Here is a 21,142-nt window from a genome sequence, read left to right as displayed (position 1 = left end):
TGTTATAGTATCAGTAACACAGTATTTGTACTGTTGTAGTATCAGTAACACAGTATTTGTGCTGTTATAGTATCAGTAACACAGTATTTGTACTGTTGTAGTATCAGTAACACAGTATTTGTGCTGTTATAGTATCAGTAACACAGTATTTGTACTGTTGTAGTATCAGTAACACAGTATTTGTACTGTTATAGTATCAGTAACACAGTATTTGTACTGTTGTAGTATCAGTAACGCAGTATTTGTACTGTTGTAGTATCAGTAACACAGTATTTGTACTGTTGTAGTATCAGTAACACAGTATTTGTGCTGTTATAGTATCAGTAACACAGTATTTGTACTGTTGTAGTAACAGTACTACAGTATTTGTACTGCTTTTGTACTTTACTACCGGTTCTGTTTACCTACATAAACACTTTGGTTCTCTGCTGACATGTCACACACGCGCACACGAACGCGCCCTCACGTGCTCCAGCTGGCGCACGCGCCTGCGCTCGCGCCCCGTGCTGCAGGTAGTAACTCCTCCCCCTCCGTCCTGCCGCTTTAAACACAATAACCGCCGCTTCTCGTCGGGATCCGGGAGACAAGCCGAAGCTCCTCCGGGACGAACGGGTCGCCTGTCCGCCTCTCCGCTGCTCCTCCTCGGCCACAGGTGAGCTCCTGTCGCGCCTCCATGTTGTAGTTGGACCGTTTTGTTTCCTGCGTGTTCGCCGTGATGCTTTCAGCCGGAGCAGCCGTTACTCTCATTCACCGGCGGCTGCTGCTACTACGCCGTCGGTACCGGTCACAAACCGGTTCTGCCGTCCGACACTGTGGGTTCCGGGTTTTCTGGGCTTTTTGTTCAAACCACATGAGGCATTATCGGCTGGAAACGGGCCACTGATGCCGTTTTGCCCTCATTGTTCTCGGTGAAGTTTGCTGGAAGTGATGTAATGTATCCCCGGTGCGTTCTGTGCGGAGCAGCCGGACTCCCTTTAAAAAAGGACCGTTTTAACGCCGCATGGCTGCCGGTGTTGTGTTGGCGCAGGGTTCGTCCTGTTTTGCTCTGGTTATTTCAGCTTTTACCCCACTCCTGGCTTTGTTTTCCCGGTGTTCCCACTCTCGGCTGCGCTTTCACCTAACAGAGCCGTTTTAAAATGGATTTATCAGCTTATTTCTTCCTGTGATACTCGTACCTGATTCCCATGAGTTTGCCTGTTTACTCTGACAGTTTATCAGAGAAAGTTTAAAGTGCTGCATGTGTATTTAGGGGGAAACTGATGACTGGAACTGACTTTCTGAGCTGGTTTCCTGCGTCATCCATCAGACATTCCTGCAGACCTGCTCAGTCAAAAGTGTTGCTCCTGGTTCTGAATCACTGTTGGACCCAGCAGAAACTTTTCATGCATGAAGAGTGTTTTTGGGTGCCCTGGCAGAGCTTTAAATCGAAGATTGTTGAGCAGGATTCATGGCAGAATAATGTGCTGAAAGAGGAGGAGGAAGAGCTCCTCCCAGTCTGGGTGATTTACTGTTTATTCACCGAACTGATGGGAGCTGGAGCTGCTGCTGCTGCTGCTGGGTGGAATGTGGGAGAGTGAAAATTAGAACAATACCTTCACAGGAGGGGGGTGTGATGGGCTGGACCTCTCAGGGAAAAGTTTGAGGATTAGTTGGTTGTTTTGGAGTGAAATCAGAGCAGCTGCAGAAGCTGATGCTGCTCAGACTCGCCTTCAGGGGCCTTTTCTTCTGCTTCACACCCCAGAAATGAGCGCTGTTTGGGGCTAATGTTCAGAACTCTTCTTCATGTGTTTTACTTTCCACCAGAATCAAACCCAGGGTCCCACCTCCTCCGTTGTGCCTCGTTTATCTCGTCTTTATTCTCTACTTTAACCTGAGAAAAACCCACATTCAGCCAGTCTGCAGTTAGTGTTTGACCCGCACATTTAACCGTCTCATGGTGCTTGTAATTAAGCTGAATTCTCTGCTCAGACGCCGACTTTCAGCTGCTTTAACGGTGATTCTGTGGTTATAAATCAGGATTTTATCAGAGCAGAGCGACAGTCTTATTGGGCTGATTTTAGACCCAGTTTCTGAGAAAAGAATCTGTGAATGAGAGCATCTTTATGGGGAGTTCAGCTGGATTAATGCATGGTTCTGTTCTGCAGCAGATTCAACACAACCCTGCTGGAAGGGGCCACGTTGCTGATTTCTGCAGCTGCAGAAACTGTGATAAATGGAAAATAAGGTCAGAACAGTTGTGTTCTTCCACATATTGACCCTGTAAGATCGTTAGTCTGAGTTAAAACTCAGAGACTTTGTGTTTAGATGTGAGGAGTTGGTCTGTTTCAGGTTTTTAAAACGTTTCCCCGCGTCTCAGAAGCTGTAGAATGAATAAATCAGAATAAATAAATAATTATTATCATCAGATACTCAATCAGCTCCTAATATGAGCTAAAATCAGAATAAATAAATAATCTGGGTTTAGGTCACCCCTGAAATGACCTTGAACCTCTCAAAAAGCCCAACGATGGCCGGCCTCTGTGTGCTTTGGGCTGAAATGCTTCTTTGTGGGAATTAAAGGGACCTTTAACCTTTAGAAGATGGTTTCTCCTCCTCGGTGAAGGCCTCCTCCTCTGCTGCTTCCAGCCTGACCTTTAACCTTTAGAAGATGGTTTCTCTTCCTCGGTGAAGGCCTCCTCCTCTGCTGCTTCCAGCCTGACCTTTAACCTTTAGAAGATGGTTTCTCCTCCTCGGTGAAGGCCTCCTCCTCTGCTGCTTCCAGCCTGACCTTTAACCTTTAGAAGATGGTTTCTCTTCCTCGGTGAAGGCCTCCTCCTCTGCTGCTTCCAGCCTGACCTTTAACCTTTAGAAGATGGTTTCTCCTCCTCGGTGAAGGCCTCCTCCTCTGCTGCTTCCAGCCTGACCTTTAACCTTTAGAAGATGGTTTCTCCTCCTCGGTGAAGGCCTCCTCCTCTGCTGCTTCCAGCCTGACCTTTAACCTTTAGAAGATGGTTTCTCCTCCTCGGTGAAGGCCTCCTCCTCTGCTGCTTCAAGCCTGACCTTTAACCTTTAGAAGATGGTTTCTCCTCCTCGGTGAAGGCCTCCTCCTCTGCTGCTTCCAGCCTGACCTTTAACCTTTAGAAGATGGTTTCTCCTCCTCGGTGAAGGCCTCCTCCTCTGCTGCTTCCAGCCTGACCTTTAACCTTTAGAAGATGGTTTCTCCTCCTCGGTGAAGGCCTCCTCCTCTGCTGCTTCCAGCCTGACCTTTAACCTTTAGAAGATGGTTTCTCCTCCTCGGTGAAGGCCTCCTCCTCTGCTGCTTCCAGCCTGACCTTTAACCTTTAGAAGATGGTTTCTCCTCCTCGGTGAAGGCCTCCTCCTCTGCTGCTTCCAGCCTGACCTTTAACCTTTAGAAGATGGTTTCTCCTCCTCGGTGAAGGCCTCCTCCTCTGCTGCTTCCAGCCTGACCTTTAACCTTTAGAAGATGGTTTCTCCTCCTCGGTGAAGGCCTCCTCCTCTGCTGCTTCCAGCCTGACCTTTAACCTTTAGAAGATGGTTTCTCCTCCTCGGTGAAGGCCTCCTCCTCTGCTGCTTCCAGCCTGACCTTTAACCTTTAGAAGATGGTTTCTCCTCCTCGGTGAAGGCCTCCTCCTCTGCTGCTTCCAGCCTGACCTTTAACCTTTAGAAGATGGTTTCTCCTCCTCGGTGAAGGCCTCCTCCTCTGCTGCTTCCAGCCTGACCTTTAACCTTTAGAAGATGGTTTCTCCTCCTCGGTGAAGGCCTCCTCCTCTGCTGCTTCCAGCCTGACCTTTAACCTTTAGAAGATGGTTTCTCTTCCTCGGTGAAGGCCTCCTCCTCTGCTGCTTCCAGCCTGACCTTTAACCTTTAGAAGATGGTTTCTCCTCCTCGGTGAAGGCCTCCTCCTCTGCTGCTTCCAGCCTGACCTTTAACCTTTAGAAGATGGTTTCTCTTCCTCGGTGAAGGCCTCCTCTGCTGCTTCCAGCCTGACCTTTAACCTTTAGAAGATGGTTTCTCCTCCTCGGTGAAGGCCTCCTCCTCTGCTGCTTCCAGCCTGACCTTTAACCTTTAGAAGATGGTTTCTCCTCCTCGGTGAAGGCCTCCTCCTCTGCTGCTTCCAGCCTGACCTTTAACCTTTAGAAGATGGTTTCTCCTCCTCGGTGAAGGCCTCCTCCTCTGCTGCTTCCAGCCTGACCTTTAACCTTTAGAAGATGGTTTCTCCTCCTCGGTGAAGGCCTCCTCCTCTGCTGCTTCCAGCCTGACCTTTAACCTTTAGAAGATGGTTTCTCCTCCTCGGTGAAGGCCTCCTCCTCTGCTGCTTCCAGCCTGACCTTTAACCTTTAGAAGATGGTTTCTCCTCCTCGGTGAAGGCCTCCTCCTCTGCTGCTTCCAGCCTGACCTTTAACCTTTAGAAGATGGTTTCTCCTCCTCGGTGAAGGCCTCCTCCTCTGCTGCTTCCAGCCTGACCTTTAACCTTTAGAAGATGGTTTCTCTTCCTCGGTGAAGGCCTCCTCTGCTGCTTCCAGCCTGACCTTTAACCTTTAGAAGATGGTTTCTCCTCCTCGGTGAAGGCCTCCTCCTCTGCTGCTTCCAGCCTGACCTTTAACCTTTAGAAGATGGTTTCTCCTCCTCGGTGAAGGCCTCCTCCTCTGCTGCTTCCAGCCTGACCTTTAACCTTTAGAAGATGGTTTCTCCTCCTCGGTGAAGGCCTCCTCCTCTGCTGCTTCCAGCCTGACCTTTAACCTTTAGAAGATGGTTTCTCCTCCTCGGTGAAGGCCTCCTCCTCTGCTGCTTCCAGCCTGACCTTTAACCTTTAGAAGATGGTTTCTCCTCCTCGGTGAAGGCCTCCTCCGCTGCTGCTTCCAGCCTGACCTTTAACCTTTAGAAGATGGTTTCTCTTCCTCGGTGAAGGCCTCCTCCTCTGCTGCTTCCAGCCTGACCTTTAACCTTTAGAAGATGGTTTCTCCTCCTCGGTGAAGGCCTCCTCCTCTGCTGCTTCCAGCCTGACCTTTAACCTTTAGAAGATGGTTTCTCCTCCTCGGTGAAGGCCTCCTCCTCTGCTGCTTCCAGCCTGACCTTTAACCTTTAGAAGATGGTTTCTCCTCCTCGGTGAAGGCCTCCTCCTCTGCTGCTTCCAGCCTGACCTTTAACCTTTAGAAGATGGTTTCTCCTCCTCGGTGAAGGCCTCCTCCTCTGCTGCTTCCAGCCTGACCTTTAACCTTTAGAAGATGGTTTCTCCTCCTCGGTGAAGGCCTCCTCCTCTGCTGCTTCCAGCCTGACCTTTAACCTTTAGAAGATGGTTTCTCTTCCTCGGTGAAGGCCTCCTCCTCTGCTGCTTCCAGCCTGACCTTTAACCTTTAGAAGATGGTTTCTCCTCCTCGGTGAAGGCCTCCTCCTCTGCTGCTTCCAGCCTGACCTTTAACCTTTAGAAGATGGTTTCTCCTCCTCGGTGAAGGCCTCCTCTGCTGCTTCCAGCCTGACCTTTAACCTTTAGAAGATGGTTTCTCCTCCTCGGTGAAGGCCTCCTCCTCTGCTGCTTCCAGCCTGAACCGCAGTAAAACGCCGCCTTCGGCTCTGAACGGTTCACCATAACCGGGGTGTCCTTCAGCAGCTCCCGGGGAGACGGCAGCAGGCTAATTCCTCCTTTCACTGAGTGAAATGATGTGATTAAAGTTCTCAGTTATTTTGGGGCTGAAGGACGGCTTCATGAGCTCTAAATCTTCCCCCAGAGTCGCTGCCAAGCAGGTCAGCGTCCAGGAGCCACGCTTCCTGTGAGTCAGAACCTTTCTCTGAGCAGAAACCACCTGCAGGATGGAGCTCTTCCTCCATTTCCAGACTTATTGATGAGTTATTAATAGGCCTGTTCCCTGCTGGGAGGCAGCAGCAGATCCCAGTTAGTGATGACTTCAGTTTAACTGGAAGAAGCAGCAACAGGTGACCCCAGCATGCCTGGAACGAACCCAAGACCCGGCCCGGGAGCAGCTGGATCTGTGAGCAGCTGGGCCCTCCAGCAGCTGGACCTGTGAGCAGCTGGATCTGTGAGCATCTGGGCCCTCAGCAGCTGGGCCCTCCAGCAGCTGGATCTGTGAGCAGCTGGGCCCTCAGCAGCTGGGCCCTCCAGCAGCTGGGCCCTCCAGCAGCTGGGCCCTCCTGCAGCTGGGCCCTCCTGCAGCTGGGCCCTCCTGCAGCTGGGCCTGTGAGCAGCTGGACCCTCCAGCAGCTGGGCCCTCCTGCAGCTGGGCCCTCCTGCAGCTGGGCCTGTGAGCAGCTGGACCCTCCAGCAGCTGGACCCTCCAGCAGCTGGGCCCTCCAGCAGCTGGACCCTCCAGCAGCTGGACCTGTGAGCAGCTGGGCCCTCCAGCAGCTGGGCCCTCCAGCAGCTGGGCCCTCCAGCAGCTGGACCTGTGAGCAGCTGGACCCTCCAGCAGCTGGACCCTCCAGCAGCTGGGCCCTCCAGCAGCTGGACCTGTGAGCAGCTGGGCCCTCCAGCAGCTGGACCTGTGAGCAGCTGGGCCCTCCAGCAGCTGGGCCCTCCAGCAGCTGGACCTGTGAGCAGCTGGGCCCTCCTGCAGCTGGGCCCTCCAGCAGCTGGGCCCTCCAGCAGCTGGACCTGTGAGCAGCTGGGCCCTCCAGCAGCTGGGCCCTCCAGCAGCTGGACCTGTGAGCAGCTGGGCCCTCCAGCAGCTGGGCCCTCCAGCAGCTGGGCCCTCCAGCAGCTGGGCCCTCCAGCAGCTGGGCCCTCCAGCAGCTGGGCCCTCAGCAGCTGGGCCCTCCAGCAGAGACAGAGCCGTTGACCTGCTGATGGATCTTCTCTGCTCTTATCTGCAGGTTTCACCCTCACAGGACTCTGAGTCTCTGCTTCTCTGCAGCTGTCAGATCTTTATTTGAAGGTAATTACAGGACTCCAGCTGTTGGAAATGTTGCCGTGGTAACCGTGAAGAATAGTTTGTGGGATATCTGAGCTGGAATGAGGTGAATGCTGAGGTCGGAGCAGCGTTTGGGCTCAGTTTAAGGGCTGGAATGAGCTGCTTCCTCCATCAGCAGAACCTGAGCAGGACCGAGTGTTGCTGTGGCCCCCGGCCCCCGGCCCCCTTTCAGCTCTGTCAGCGCTGCAGAGCGGCTGCTCGGAGCAGCCTGACGAATTAGAGGTGATTATAGTGCTGGGGGGGGGTGTTAATCCTCTGCGGCAGACTGGAGTAGAAGTGGTTATGTAACCGAACGGCAAACAGTTGCTCAGCAGGACCGGAAACGACCTGCAGCCGGTTCCCCTGCAGCCGGTTCCTCTGCAGCCGGTTCCCCTGCAGCCTGTTCCTCTGCAGCCGGTTCCCCTGCAGCCGGTTCCTCTGCAGCCGGTTCCCCTGCAGCCGGTTCCCCTGCAGCCGGTTCCCCTGCAGCCGGTTCCCCTGCAGCCTGTTCCTCTGCAGCCTGTTCCCCTGCAGCCGGTTCCCCTGCAGCCTGTTCCTCTGCAGCCGGTTCCCCTGCAGCCGGTTCCTCTGCAGCCGGTTCCCCTGCAGCCGGTTCCCCTGCAGCCGGTTCCTCTGCAGCCGGTTCCCCTGCAGCCTGTTCCTCTGCAGCCTGTTCCCCTGCAGCCGGTTCCTCTGCAGCCGGTTCCCCTGCAGCCGGTTCCCCTGCAGCCGGTTCCCCTGCAGCCGGTTCCCCTGCAGCCGGTTCCCCTGCAGCCGGTTCCCCTGCAGCCGGTTCCCCTGCAGCCGGTTCCCCTGCAGCCGGTTCCCCTGCAGCCGGTTCCCCTGCAGCCGGTTCCTCTGCAGCCGGTTCCTCTGCAGCCGGTTCCTCTGCAGCCGGTTCCCGTCCAGCTGCACAGACGGCAGCTCGTCCTTCGGACTCATCGGCTCGTCGTGTTCTTCATCTTTCCCCGTTTGGGCCGAAGTGATTAAAGTGTAAAGGATCCTGGAGGATCCTGGAGGCTTCTGTGAGGATCCTGGAGGCTTCTGTGAGGATCCTGGAGGATCCTGGAGGCTTCTGTGATGATCCTGGAGGATCCTGGAGGCTTCTGTGAGGATCCTGGAGGCTTCTGTGAGGATCCTGGAGGCTTCTGTGAGGATCCTGGAGGCTTCTGTGAGGATCCTGGAGGCTTCTGTGAGGATCCTGGAGGATCCTGGAGGCTTCTGTGAGGATCCTGGAGGTTCCTGGAGGATCCTGGAGGCTTCTGTGAGGATCCTGGAGGTTCCTGGAGGATCCTGGAGGCTTCTGTGAGGATCCTGGAGGCTTCTGTGAGGATCCTGGAGGCTTCTGTGAGGATCCTGGAGGCTCTCTGTAGGATCCTGGAGGATCCTGGAGGCTTCTGTGAGGATCCTGGAGGCTCTCTGTAGGATCCTGGAGGCTCCAGAAGCCGTTGGCTACGTGTTGCTCCGCCTCCTTTTCCTTGGACTGATGTTTCTGTGGGATTTGAACAGCTGGATAACAGCTTCTCATCCTGACCTCCTGCTGTTTCTCCAGTTTGAGAAGAACCTTTAATCGGACTGAAGTCCGGTTCTGTTCGGATCAGCACAGGAAGTCGCTTTCTGTCACTGTGAAGTTCAGCAGGTTTTCCAGGTGATTTGTCCCCTTTCCTGACTAAACTGCCCGCCCACGTGCACGCTCCCCCGTGCACGCTCCCGCGCAGACAGACGGTGTAATCCTGATCAGGCTGATCGGGTTAATCCCTCTGACCTGCAGGTCACCCGGCTTCATTCACATCTCAGACTTTCACGGTCAGGCTCCTGCTTTCAGGTGAAAAGGTCTGTTGGTAAACAGGGAGGAGGCTGTCAGCTGATCCCTGGGGTAGTAAACAGCTGCTCTGATGTCACAGAGGAGCTGCAGGGCTTTTTAATCCAAACAGACTGCTCTGAAACCACGTGGCTGTTCAGGACCTGCAGAGCCGGTTCAGCCACGTTTGAATCCTCAGGAGCGCTGCTGGGAAGTCCTGAGATTTCCTGCTGAGTCTCAGCTTCATTTAATCTGTGAACAAACATCATTTCTACACCTCAGTCAGTGAACCTTTTCCCACTTAGTTTCCTTCTGCCAACACTTAAAGCCGTTCTGACTCTGAGGAAACCAGGTGATGCAGAGTTCCAGCTGTTATTTTGTCCCATTCTTCCTTAAACAGGTCTGAATACCAATAATGACCAAATTACACCAAAGAATGACCGTATTACACTAAATAATGATCGAATTACACCAAATAATGACCAAATTACACCAAATAATGACCAAATTACACCAAATAATGATCAAAATATACCAAATAATGACCGAATTACACCAAATAATGACCAAATTATACCAAATAATGATCAAAATATACCAAATAATGATCAAATTACACCAAATAATGACCGAATTACACCAAATAATGACCGAATTACACCAAATAATGATCGAATTACACCAAATAATGACCGAATTACACCAAATAATGACCGAATTACACCAAATAATGACCGAATTACACCAAATAATGACCAAAATATACCAAATAATGATCAAAATATACCAAATAATGACCGAATTACACCAAATAATGACTGAATTACACTAAATAATGACCAAAATATACCAAATAATGATCAAAATATACCAAATAATGACCGAATTACACCAAATAATGACCGAATTACACCAAATAATGACCAAATTATACCAAATAATGATCAAAATATACCAAATAATGATCAAATTACACCAAATAATGACCGAATTACACCAAATAATGACCGAATTACACCAAATAATGATCGAATTACACCAAATAATGACCGAATTACACCAAATAATGACCAAATTACACCAAATAATGACCAAATTATACCAAATAATGATCAAAATATACCAAATAATGACCAAAATATACCAAATGATGATCAAATTATACCAAATAATGATCAAATTACACCAAATAATGACCAAACACTTTGTTTCCTTCTGCCAACACTTAAAGCCGTTCTGACTCTGAGGAAACCAGGTGATGCAGAGTTCCAGCTGTTATTTTGTCCCATTCTTCCTGCAAACAGGTCTTAAGGTGTGCAGCAGTGCGGGGGGGTGGTTGTATGTGTTGATTTTCAGCCTTTACTCATTCTGTCAACCCCATAAACAGACTAAACTGATCAGTTTTACATGTTATAACATTCCTAAAAGGCTTAAAATAACTTTTACAGCCACAAATTGGAAAAACTTGGGATAGTTTTCTGCAAAAACAGTTATTTTGATGTTTTCTCTTACTTTTACTTCCTGTCAGACAGTCTGAACTCAACAGATTTCCTGTTCAGCTTCATTTAATCTGGTAACAAACATCATTTCTTCACCTCAGACCTGCAGCATCCCATAAAGTCAGTGAACCTTTTCCCACTTTGTGTCCTTCTGCCAACACTTAAAGCCGTTCTGACTCTGAGGAAACCAGGTGATGCAGAGTTCCAGCTGTTATTTTGTCCCATTCCTCCTTAAACAGGTCTTAAGGTGTGCAGCAGTGCGGGGGGGTGGTTGTTTCTCTGGCACCTGCCTCAGGTAGCAGGAGAACCTTCAGGTGAACCTTCAGGTTGAACCTTCAGGTTGAACCTTCAGGTGAACCTTCAGGTGAACCTTCAGGTGAACCTTCAGGTGAACCTTCAGGTGAACCTTCAGGTTGAACCTTCAGGTGAACCTTCAGGTGAACCTTCAGGTGAACCTTCAGGTTGAACCTTCAGGTGAACCTTCAGGTGAACCTTCAGGTGAACCTTCAGGTGAACCTTCAGGTGAACCTTCAGGTTGAACCTTCAGGTTGAACCTTCAGGTGAACCTTCAGGTGAACCTTCAGGTTGAACCTTCAGGTGAACCTTCAGGTGAACCTTCAGGTTGAACCTTCAGGAGAACCTTCAGGAGAACCTTCAGGAGAACCTTCAGGTTGAACCTTCAGGTGAACCTTCAGGTTGAACCTTCAGGTGAACCTTCAGGTTGAACCTTCAGGTGAACCTTCAGGTTGAACCTTCAGGTTGAACCTTCAGGTTGAACCTTCAGGTGAACCTTCAGGTGAACCTTCAGGTGAACCTTCAGGTGAACCTTCAGGTTGAACCTTCAGGAGAACCTTCAGGAGAACCTTCAGGTGCACCTTCAGGTGAACCTTCAGGTTGAACCTTCAGGAGAACCTTCAGGAGAACCTTCAGGTGCACCTTCAGGTGAACCTTCAGGTGAACCTTCAGGTTGAACCTTCAGGTGAACCTTCAGGTGAACCTTCAGGAGAACCTTCAGGAGAACCTTCAGGTGCACCTTCAGGTGAACCTTCAGGTGAACCTTCAGGAGAACCTTCAGGAGAACCTTCAGGTGAACCTTCAGGCCTTCCATAGAGCATCAGCTCTATTTGTACCTCATTCCTGGCCCTAAGTTTCCTCTTTTCGGACTCTATTCCAGGTGTGAAAGTGCTCAAAGCTATAAATCGGAGCGTCTGAGACGCTGCAGGAAGGATCATCAGAAGGATTCAGGGCCTGAGCTGCAGCTTGTGCTGCTGCAGCAGGACGGCCTCTGTTTCCTGTCTGAATTAAAAAGCTTCAGCAGCAGAAATGAGCTGATGAGGGATAAACAGAAGCTTCTGTTTGTTATTGTGACTGCAGCGAGGAGGAGGAGGAGGTTTCCTGGACTCATTACAGCGTCTGCAGGCCTGAAATTATCTGTCTTCAGTCTCAGAGGAGACTTAAAGCCCTGAGATCCAGTTATTACGCCCGTTAGCGGAGCGCCATCTTCCTCCTTCCCTCTGATTTGCTCTGCTGTCAGACTCCTGCTGAAGCGTTTCTGCTGCAGCTCGTTGTCAGATATTATTCAGACTCTGAATCATGGCCCTGCAGGAAGGAATGTGTCAGCAGTTAAAGTTGAGTTCGTCAGACTAAAGAATAAAGTGTGATTTAGCATCCAGCCAAATGTGAATGATTAAAAATAACAATAAGTTTATGAAATTAGGCGTCAAAATCAGGTAAAAATGAGCTCTCAGCTCCAGGACTGAGGGGGCGTGTCCGCTGAATCTGCTGGAGCCACGCCCACATGTGGGAGGGGCCTCTTCCGAGTAACGTAGCAACAGCAGCAATGGACGCTAGCGTTAGCAACAGCAAGGCAGTGACCCAGCCCTACATGTCTGAGCCGACAGCCAGACAATGAAAATGCACAACCTGCCTCACAGCCTGCAGAACGCCAGCTATTTCTCCCATTTATGCAAGTTAGCAATAAAATACGACTTTACCTGGTGATGGTTGGTGAAACTATCGGGGTAAAGTTGATGGGTGGCGGTTATTAACTTTCCACAGGAGCTCCTCACAAAATCCATCCACTGTTTCTTGATAATAAAGTAAGCCACTGCCCTGGACGCTGTGGCATCCAGGGAAGTTAGTTAGTTAGTTAGCTAGCTGCAAACCACTGGGCTACGCTATCCGAGGCTGCAGGCTTTATGCTAAACGGCGGCGGCGGTTTCAGCCCCGCCCATTACTTCCTGACACAGAAACCGTTTGAAGCCTCGCGCCACGATTCCAAGGTTGAAATGCTTTTTACGCATTGTTGAGAAATACATTTATGACCCATTTAATGAGTTTAGAAGAAAAGCTCCGGTGAGTTGGATCAGAGGTGGACAGACGGATCGGGGCTTCGTCAGCAGTAATGAGGGCGCTGCTCCGGTCCGTTTGGTGAAGCTGAGCCGGAAGGAGAAGCTTTCAGGTTCCTGCTCCATCTTTGTTCCAACCCTCACCTGAGCTCACAGATCTGGGTTCTGACCCAAAGAAGGAGGTCGTGGTTTCCTTCAGAGGGGGGCTGGGCTCAGCCTTAGAGATAGGGGGAGGAGCTCCACCAATTAGGGGGAGGAGCTCCACCATCTGGAGGGAGGAGCTCCACCAATTAGGGGGAGGAGCTCCACCAATTAGGGGGAGGAGCTCCACCATCTGGAAGGAGGAGCTCCACCAATTAGGGGGAGGAGCTCCACCAATTAGGGGGAGGAGCTCCACCATCTGGAGGGAGGAGCTCCACCAATTAGGGGGAGGAGCTCCACCATCCGGGGGGGAGGAGCTCCACCAATTAGGGGGGGAGGAGCTCCACCATCCAGAGGGAGGAGCTTAATCATCCAGGAGGAGCTCGGAGTAGAGCCGCTGCTCCTCCACATAGAAAGGAGTCAGCTGAGGTGGTTCCTCTGGTTAGGATGCCTCCTGGGAGGAGGCCCCGGGTCAGAACCAGAACCCACCGAAAGGATTATTTATCCCATCTGACCTGGAAACGCTTCGGCATCCCCAGCAGGAGGATCCTGGACCTGTTGGTTCTGAGACCTCAGATAAGAGGAAGATGATGGATGGATGAGGTCCAAAAATGAGGAGCCCATCATAGTTGTTTGAGGGTCAAAGCTTGGTTTTATGCCTTGGGTCTGGATCAGGGTAACTGCTGGAGACTCCGTGATGCTAATGATGAAAAATGTTTGTCCTGGAAGCTGAAAGCTGTTTGTTCTTCTTCTGCAGATCCATCCTGGGCCCAGTTTCCTCCTCTGACCGGGATGAACGTGGATCAGATTGGTCTCAGATTGTCCTGAGGAGCTGTTTAGGGAATTCTCCCCGTAAATATTCCCTTTTTTAACCTTTTCTCTGGAATGTCGACCTAAAGGCTCCTCTGACTCGGAGCTAAAACCAGAGATTTAACCTCCTGGAATATTGGATTCTTTTCTTTACTTTTTATTGAAAACTTTTCGGACTTTTCGGAGCAGATGTGCCTCTGAGCCTCGGGCTTCTCTTTGCGTCTCCTCGGCTGGAGGAAATGGATCCGTCTTCTTGGGTTCGGACGGCGGGAAGCTGATCCCTGCAGGGAGCGAGACACCAACCTCCGAGGAGTATGTCGTGGAAGAGGAACTACTTTGCGTCGGGCGGCAGTGGAGGTGGCGGCAGCGGCATGCCGGGAATCCTGACGCCTCGCACCATGACGTCCATCGCTCCCAGCAAAGGGCTGAGCAACGAGCCGGGTCAGAACAGCTGCTTCCTGAACAGCGCCCTGCAGGTAAACTGGGCTGGTTTAGGGTCCAGGTTTAGTTCCTGTTTTCCTTTTAGGAACCTGTTACTGGTTGAGCAGTTTGCTGCTGATAGTTTTGTGCAACATGGCAGGATATTTATCAGATTTTGAATAAGATGGAGGTTCTTACCGGAGTGAATAAACTGTGCTGCAGGGGGGCGTGTGGATGAAGTGGTCCCAGTAGAGTGCCTGTGTAGAAATCCCTCCGTTAGCTCTCCTATAGCTGCAAGTAGCCACATAACAGCAGCTCTGAGCTAACAGCAGCTATGAGCTAACAGCAGCTTTGAGCTAACAGCAGCTTTGAGCTAACAGCAGCTTTGAGATAACAGCAGCTATGAGCTAACAGCAGCTATGAGCTAACAGCAGCTATGAGCTAACGGCAGCTATGAGCTAACAGCAGCTATGAGCTAAAAGCAGCTATGAGCTAACAGCAGCTATGAGCTAAAAGCAGCTATGAGCTAACAGCAGCTATGAGCTAACAGCAGCTATGAGCTAACAGCAGCTATGAACTAAAAGCAGCTATGAGCTAACAGCAGCTTTGAGCTAGCAGCAGCTATGAGCTAACAGCAGCTCTGAGCTAACAGCAGCTTTGAGCTAACAGCAGCTTTGAGCTAACAGCAGCTTTGAGCTAACAGCAGCTTTGAGCTAACAGCAGCTTTGAGCTAACAGCAGCTATGAGCTAACAGCAGCTTTGAGCTAACAGCAGCTATGAGCTAACAGCAGCTATGAACTAACAGCAGCTATGAGCTAACAGCAGCTATGAGCTAACAGCAGCTTTGAGCTTAAAGGGGAACTCCGGTATTTTTAAACCTTATTTCTGGCATGAGATAGTTGATTTACAAAACAGTCCAAACAGCCTAAAAGACGTGCAAATAAACCCCAAACATGTGCAAAAATACCACCAAGAGACTAAATGCCCACTAAAAAAAAACTAAAAATAACAAAAAACAACAAAAAATATGTGAGATGATTATAAAGAGACGAAATAACCGAAAAGAATCGGTTAAAAACTGTCAGGAAATGACAGGAGGTATAATGTTTCGGACCCTTCTCAGATTAATCGGATTGAATAAATAATGTAAACAAAGCTGAAAACTGACACCTGTTACAGCAGCCTCGGGCCCTGAACGCACCACGAGCACCTGTTACAGCAGCCTCGGGCCCTGAACGCACCGCGAGCACCTGTTACAGCAGCCTCGGGCCCTGAACGCACCGCGAGCACCTGTTACAGCAGCCTCGGGCCCTGAACGCACCACGAGCACCTGTTACAGCAGCCTCGGGCCCTGAACGCACCACGAGCACCTGTTACAGCAGCCTCGGGCCCTGAACGCACCACGAGCACCTGTTACAGCAGCCTCGGACCCTGAACGCACCACGAGCACCTGTTACAGCAGCCTCGGGCCCTGAACGCACCACCAGCACCTGTTACAGCAGCCTCGGGCCCTGAACGCACCACCAGCACCTGTTACAGCAGCCTCGGGCCCTGAACGCACCACCACCACCTGTTACAGCAGCCTCGGGCCCTGAACGCACCACCAGCACCTGTTACAGCAGCCTCAGGCCCTGAACACACCACGAGCACCTGTTACAGCAGCCTCGGGCCCTGAACGCACCACCAGCACCTGTTACAGCAGCCTCGGGCCCTGAACGCACCACCAGCACCTGTTACAGCAGCCTCAGGCCCTGAACACACCACGAGCACCTGTTACAGTAGCCTCGGGCCCTGAACGCACCACCAGCACCTGTTACAGCAGCCTCGGGCCCTGAACGCACCACCAGCACCTGTTACAGCAGCCTCGGGCCCTGAACACACCACGAGCACCTGTTACAGCAGCCTCGGGCCCTGAACGCACCACCAGCACCTGTTAAAGAAGCTGCCGAGCAGGAGAGCAGCGAGCTGCTTGTTCTTATCAGAGAAACCGAGGAGCAGGGATGGAAACCGCTTCACGTTAGTCTGAAGGTTGTTCAGGCCGCCGTCAGCGGGTAAACAACGCCATCCGTCACGCCCACACAACCAGCAGTGCGAGGCTGTAATGAGCGTGTGCAGCCGGCCTCCCAGACGCTGGTGACTCATCAGTGATGAGGGGGTGGAGGACTGTCTGCCTCCGCCCGGTGATTACAGGCTGACTCATTAACCCGGGTGGGCGAGGAGACGCACAAACACTCATTACAGCTTAAAGAGCTGGAGACTCAGCAGCTCCCGGATCAGCTGTTTAACACCTGAGAGGTCAGAGGTCGCTGGGAGGGCGAAGAAGGGAACGCTGCAAACCTTTCCAGCTTCTACTAAGCAGAATCTTTCATTTAAAGGAACAGCCACATAAATTAAAGTGGAGCTGCTTAATTATTTCTGTGACTCGGTTTGAAATTCTTTATTTTGAACGTGATAAAGACAGAAATAAAAGATGACCTGCAGACCTGAACAGTCTCTGCTTACACAGAGAAGGAGTAGAAACGTATTTAATCCCAACACTTTAAATATCAGCTGCTTTCTCCAAACTCGAAACACGTATTTACAGATTCTCGCTGCTTCCACAAACAAACGGATCGATAATTAATATTCAGTTCTTTAGATCAGAAGAATCAGTTCTGTAGCGTCTGAAGTCACCAGCAGCTGTAACACAACCCTGGGATACATCTAGTTCCCTTTGTTTGAACACAACTTCTAAGGAGTTACTGCTGCTCCTTTCTGAAAGATGAACATTATTGTTCCCACATTACTTTGTTAGCTGCAGCTAACGCTAACAGCTTAGCTAATGAAGATGACGTACACCAACTTCTAAGGAGTTACTGCTGTTCCTTTCTGAAAGATGAACATTATTGTTCCCACATTACTTTGTTAGCTGAAGCTAACGCTAACAGCTTAGCTAATGAAGATGACGTACACCAACTTCTAAGGAGTTACTGCTGTTCCTTTCTGAAAGATGAACATTATTGTTCCCACATTACTTTGTTAGCAGCAGCTAACGCTAACAGCTTAGCTAATGAAGATAACGCACACCAACTTCTAAGGAGTTACTGCTGTTCCTTTCTGAAAGATGGACATTATTGTTCCCACATTACTTTGTTAGCTGAAGCTAACGCTAACAGCTTAGCTAATGAAGATGACGTACACCAACTTCTAAGTAGTTACTGCTGTTCCTTTCTGAAAGATGAACATTATTGTTCCCACATTACTTTGTTAGCTGAAGCTAACGCTAACAGCTTAGCTAATGAAGATGACGTACACCAACTTCTAAGGAGTTACTGCTGTTCCTTTCTGAAAGATGAACATTATTGTTCCCACATTACTTTGCTAACTGAAGCTAACGCTAACAGCTTAGCTAATGAAGATGAGTTACTGCTGCTCCTTTCTGAAAGATGAACATTATTGTTCCCACATTACTTTGTTAGCTGAAGCTTTCTAGCTGAACGGTTCCGTTCTGTAACTCAGACAACCTGCAGCTGTGTTTAAGGTGTGTTTCCAACACAACACCGGTCCTCTCCTCACTCTCGCTGTGTTAGCGTTACATTATCGGCATGCTAACTGCTAACTTACAGCTAACTGCTAACCTGTTTCCCTCTGGGATCAGTAACTATCTGTATCTATAGAGCTGGAGTGTTTCTGACTGCAGGAACAGCTTCATTCTGTCTGTGTTTCTGCATTAAATCACAGCAGCTGTCCAGCTGTTGATGAGGTAACGCAGGTAAACACACCTGAACTCCTGAGCCAGCGGACAGAAACGTCCTGCTGAAGCCGTGACGGCTGAACCTCTCTGGTTCAAACTGATTAAATCAGAAAGTCTCTGTTCAGAAAGTGTGGATCAGCTGATCGGACCTTTCAGAGGTAAACCAGCCTCAACACTCTCCTCCCCCTCGCCCGTCTGCACCTATCAGACCCTCCAGCTCCTCCATCAGCCCGTCCGACTCGTCATGGTTACGCAGCATCAAACAGCTGAGCTGAGCTGAGCTGGGCGAGGCGAGGCGGCGGACCACCGGAGGCTCAGAGGTAACGGCGTGTGATCATCACCGTAACGAGCAGCTGAGTCCTCCTCGTCCTTCTGCTGCTCAGAACCTTTATTTACCGTCACACCGACTTCCTTCCAGCTGTTTCATCCTGTCAGAATCCAGAGTTCAACATCTGATGCCTTTTTTTTATGTGAATCAGTAGAAATCTGTTTATTCTGACAAAAGCAGACATTTAAAGACGCTAAAAACAGGTGATTTTACAACTATTTTTTATGTAAATCAGTGAAAATCTGTTTATTCTGACAAAAGCAGACATTTAAGGACGCTAAAAACAGGTGATTTTACAACAATTTTTTATGTAAATCAGTGAAAATCTGTTTATTCTGACAAAAGCAGACATTTAAAGACACTAAAAACAGATGATTTTACAACAATTTTTTATGTAAATCAGTGGAAATCTGTTTATTCTGATAAAAGCAGACATTTAAAGACATTTAAAGACACCAAAAACAGGTGATTTTACAACAATTTTTTTATGTAAATCAGTGGAAATCTGTTTATTCTGACAAAAGCAGACATTTAAAGACGCTAAAAACAGGTGATTTTACAACTATTTTTTATGTAAATCAGTGGAAATCTGTTTATTCTGACAAAAGCAGACATTTAAAGACACTAAAAACGGATATTTTTACATTTGGGGTTCAAACCCAGAGAAACCTGATCTCTAAGTCTCTAAAACCAGAATTTGGACGGAAGAGAAACGCCTCCCGCTGCGTCCTGCAGGACGATTTCTGCGCTGCAGCCCTTTACCTGAACATATTGGAGCTGGTGGGGGGGCAGGAAGGAGCCGAGAAGAAGAGCTGACGCTGCAGTTTGTTCAGTCCACTGACCAGCAGTCTGTGGCCATCCTTCATGTTTTATCTGATTTATCTTGTTTATCTGAGGCTGCCGCAACCCTCGGTGTAGCAGCTAACGCTCAGATTTATTCAAACTGCAGCTCAAAGCCCAAAGAAAAGAAGTTTCCTGTGATTTAAAGCTGGAAAAGGTGTTTTCTGGATTCTTTCTTTTGTAAAAACCCAAAGAAAACAAGTTTCCTGTGATTTAAAGCTGGAAAAGGTGTGTTTTCTGGACTCTTTCTTCAGTAAAAAACCCAAAGAAAACAAGTTTCCTGTGATTTAAAGCTGGAAAAGGTGTGTTTTCTGGACTCTTTCTTCAGTAAAAAACCCAAAGAAAACAAGTTTCCTGTGATTTAAAGCTGGAAAATGTGTTTTCTGGATTCTTTCTTCAGTAAAAAAAACCCAAAGAAAACAAGTTTCCTGTAATTTAAAGCTGGAAAAAGTGTGTTTTCTGGACTCTTTCTTCAGTAAAAAACCCAAAGAAAATAAGTTTCCTGTGATTTAAAGCTGGAAAAGGTGTTTTCTGGACTCTTTCTTCAGTAAAAACCCAAAGAAAACAAGTTTCCTGTGATTTAAAGCTGGAAAAGGTGTTTTCTGGACTCTTTCTTCAGTAAAAAACCCAAAGAAAACAAGTTTCCTGTGATTTAAAGCTGGAAAAGGTGTGTTTTCTGGACTCTTTCTTCAGTAAAAAACCCAAAGAAAACAAGTTTCCTGTGATTTAAAGCTGGAAAAGGTGTGTTTTCTGGATTCTTTCTTCAGTAAAAAAACCCAAAGAAAACAAGTTTCCTGTGATTTAAAGCTGGAAAAGGTGTGTTTTCTGGATTCTTTCTTCAGTAAAAAACCCAAAGAAAACAAGTTTCCTGTGATTTAAAGCTGGAAAAGGTGTTTTCTGGATTCTTTCTTCAGTAAAAAAAACCCAAAGAAAACAAGTTTCCTGTGATTTAAAGCTGGAAAAGGTGTTTTCTGGACTCTTTCTTCAGTAAAAACCCAAAGAAAACAAGTTTCCTGTGATTTAAAGCTGGAAAAAGTGTTTTCTGGATTCTTTCTTCAGTAAAAAACCCAAAGAAAAGAAGTTTCCTGTGATTTAAAGCTGGAAAAGGTGTTTTCTGGATTCTTTCTTCAGTAAAAAACCCAAAGAAAACAAGTTTCCTGTGATTTAAAGCTGGAAAAAGTGTTTTCTGGACTCTTTCTTCAGTAAAAAACCCAAAGAAAACAAGTTTCCTGTGATTTAAAGCTGGAAAGTGTGTGTTTTCTGGATTCTTTCTTCAGTAAAAAACCCAAAGAAAACAAGTTTCCTGTGATTTAAAGCTGGAAAGTGTGTGTTTTCTGGACTCTTTCTTCAGTAAAAAACCCAAAGAAAACAAGTTCCCTGTGATTTAAAGCTGGAAAATGTGTTTCTGGATTCTTTCTTCAGTAAAAAACCCAAAGAAAACAAGTTTCCTGTGATTTAAAGCTGGAAAAGGTGTGTTTTCTGGATTCTTTCTTCAGTAAAAACCCAAAGAAAACAAGTTTCCTGTGATTTCAAGCTGGAAAAGGTGTGTTTTCTGGATTCTTTCTTCAGTAAAAAACCCAAAGAAAACAAGTTTCCTGTGATTTAAAGCTGGAAAAGGTGTTTTCTGGATTCTTTCTTCAGTAAAAAAAACCCAAAGAAAACAAGTTTCCTGTGATTTAAAGCTGGAAAAGGTGTTTTCTGGACTCTTTCTTCAGTAAAAAACCCAAAGAAAACAAGTTTCCTGTGATTTAAAGCTGGAAAGTGTGTGTTTTCTGGATTCTTTCTTCAGTAAAAACCCAAAGAAAACAAGTTTCCTGTGATTTAAAGCTGGAAAATGTGTTTTCTGGATTCTTTCTTCAGTAAAAAACCCAAAGAAAACAAGTTTCCTGTGATTTAAAGCTGGAAAATGTGTTTTCTGGACTCTTTCTTCAGTAAAAAAAACCCAAAGAAAACAAGTTTCCTGTGATTTTAAAGCTGGAAAAGGTGTTTTCTGGATTCTTTCTTCAGTAAAAAAAACCCAAAGAAAACAAGTTTCCTGTGATTTAAAGCTGGAAAATGTGTTTTCTGGACTCTTTCTTCAGTAAAAAACCCAAAGAAAACAAGTTTCCTGTGATTTAAAGCTGGAAAAGGTGTGTTTTCTGGACTCTTTCTTCAGTAAAAAAAACCCAAAGAAAACAAGTTTCCTGTGATTTTAAAGCTGGAAAAGGTGTGTTTTCTGGACTCTTTCTTCAGTAAAAACCCAAAACTTTCAATGAAGTCTGAAATGACAGTAGTTAAACGGCTCTGTATCGCCCGTTCTGCCTCGCCGCCCCTCTCTGGC

General features: G+C 48.3%; 1 protein-coding gene across 5 annotated transcripts in view; it reads left to right on the top strand.

The window, feature by feature from the left end:
- The first annotated feature begins 553 nt into the window (after nt 1-553).
- Nucleotides 554-21,142, top strand: part of usp54a (ubiquitin specific peptidase 54a) — a 61,112-nt gene continuing 40,523 nt past the window's right edge. For all 5 annotated transcript variants that reach the window (XM_072390447.1, XM_072390446.1, XM_072390448.1 and 2 more), the window contains exons 1-2: nt 554-652; nt 13,449-13,977. In XM_072390447.1, the coding sequence (XP_072246548.1) occupies nt 13,816-13,977 (162 nt within the window). In that variant the 5' untranslated portion in view covers nt 554-652; nt 13,449-13,815. The remainder of the gene's footprint in view (nt 653-13,448; nt 13,978-21,142) is intronic.

Source organism: Leuresthes tenuis, unplaced genomic scaffold (genome assembly GCF_036924035.1).
Source record: "Leuresthes tenuis unplaced genomic scaffold, fLeuTen1.0.hap1 SCAF_8, whole genome shotgun sequence".
In the NCBI taxonomy this organism is placed as follows: Eukaryota; Metazoa; Chordata; class Actinopteri; order Atheriniformes; family Atherinopsidae; genus Leuresthes; species Leuresthes tenuis.
Note: the sequence above shows the minus strand (reverse complement) of the source record. Positions and strands in the feature narration are given on the sequence as shown.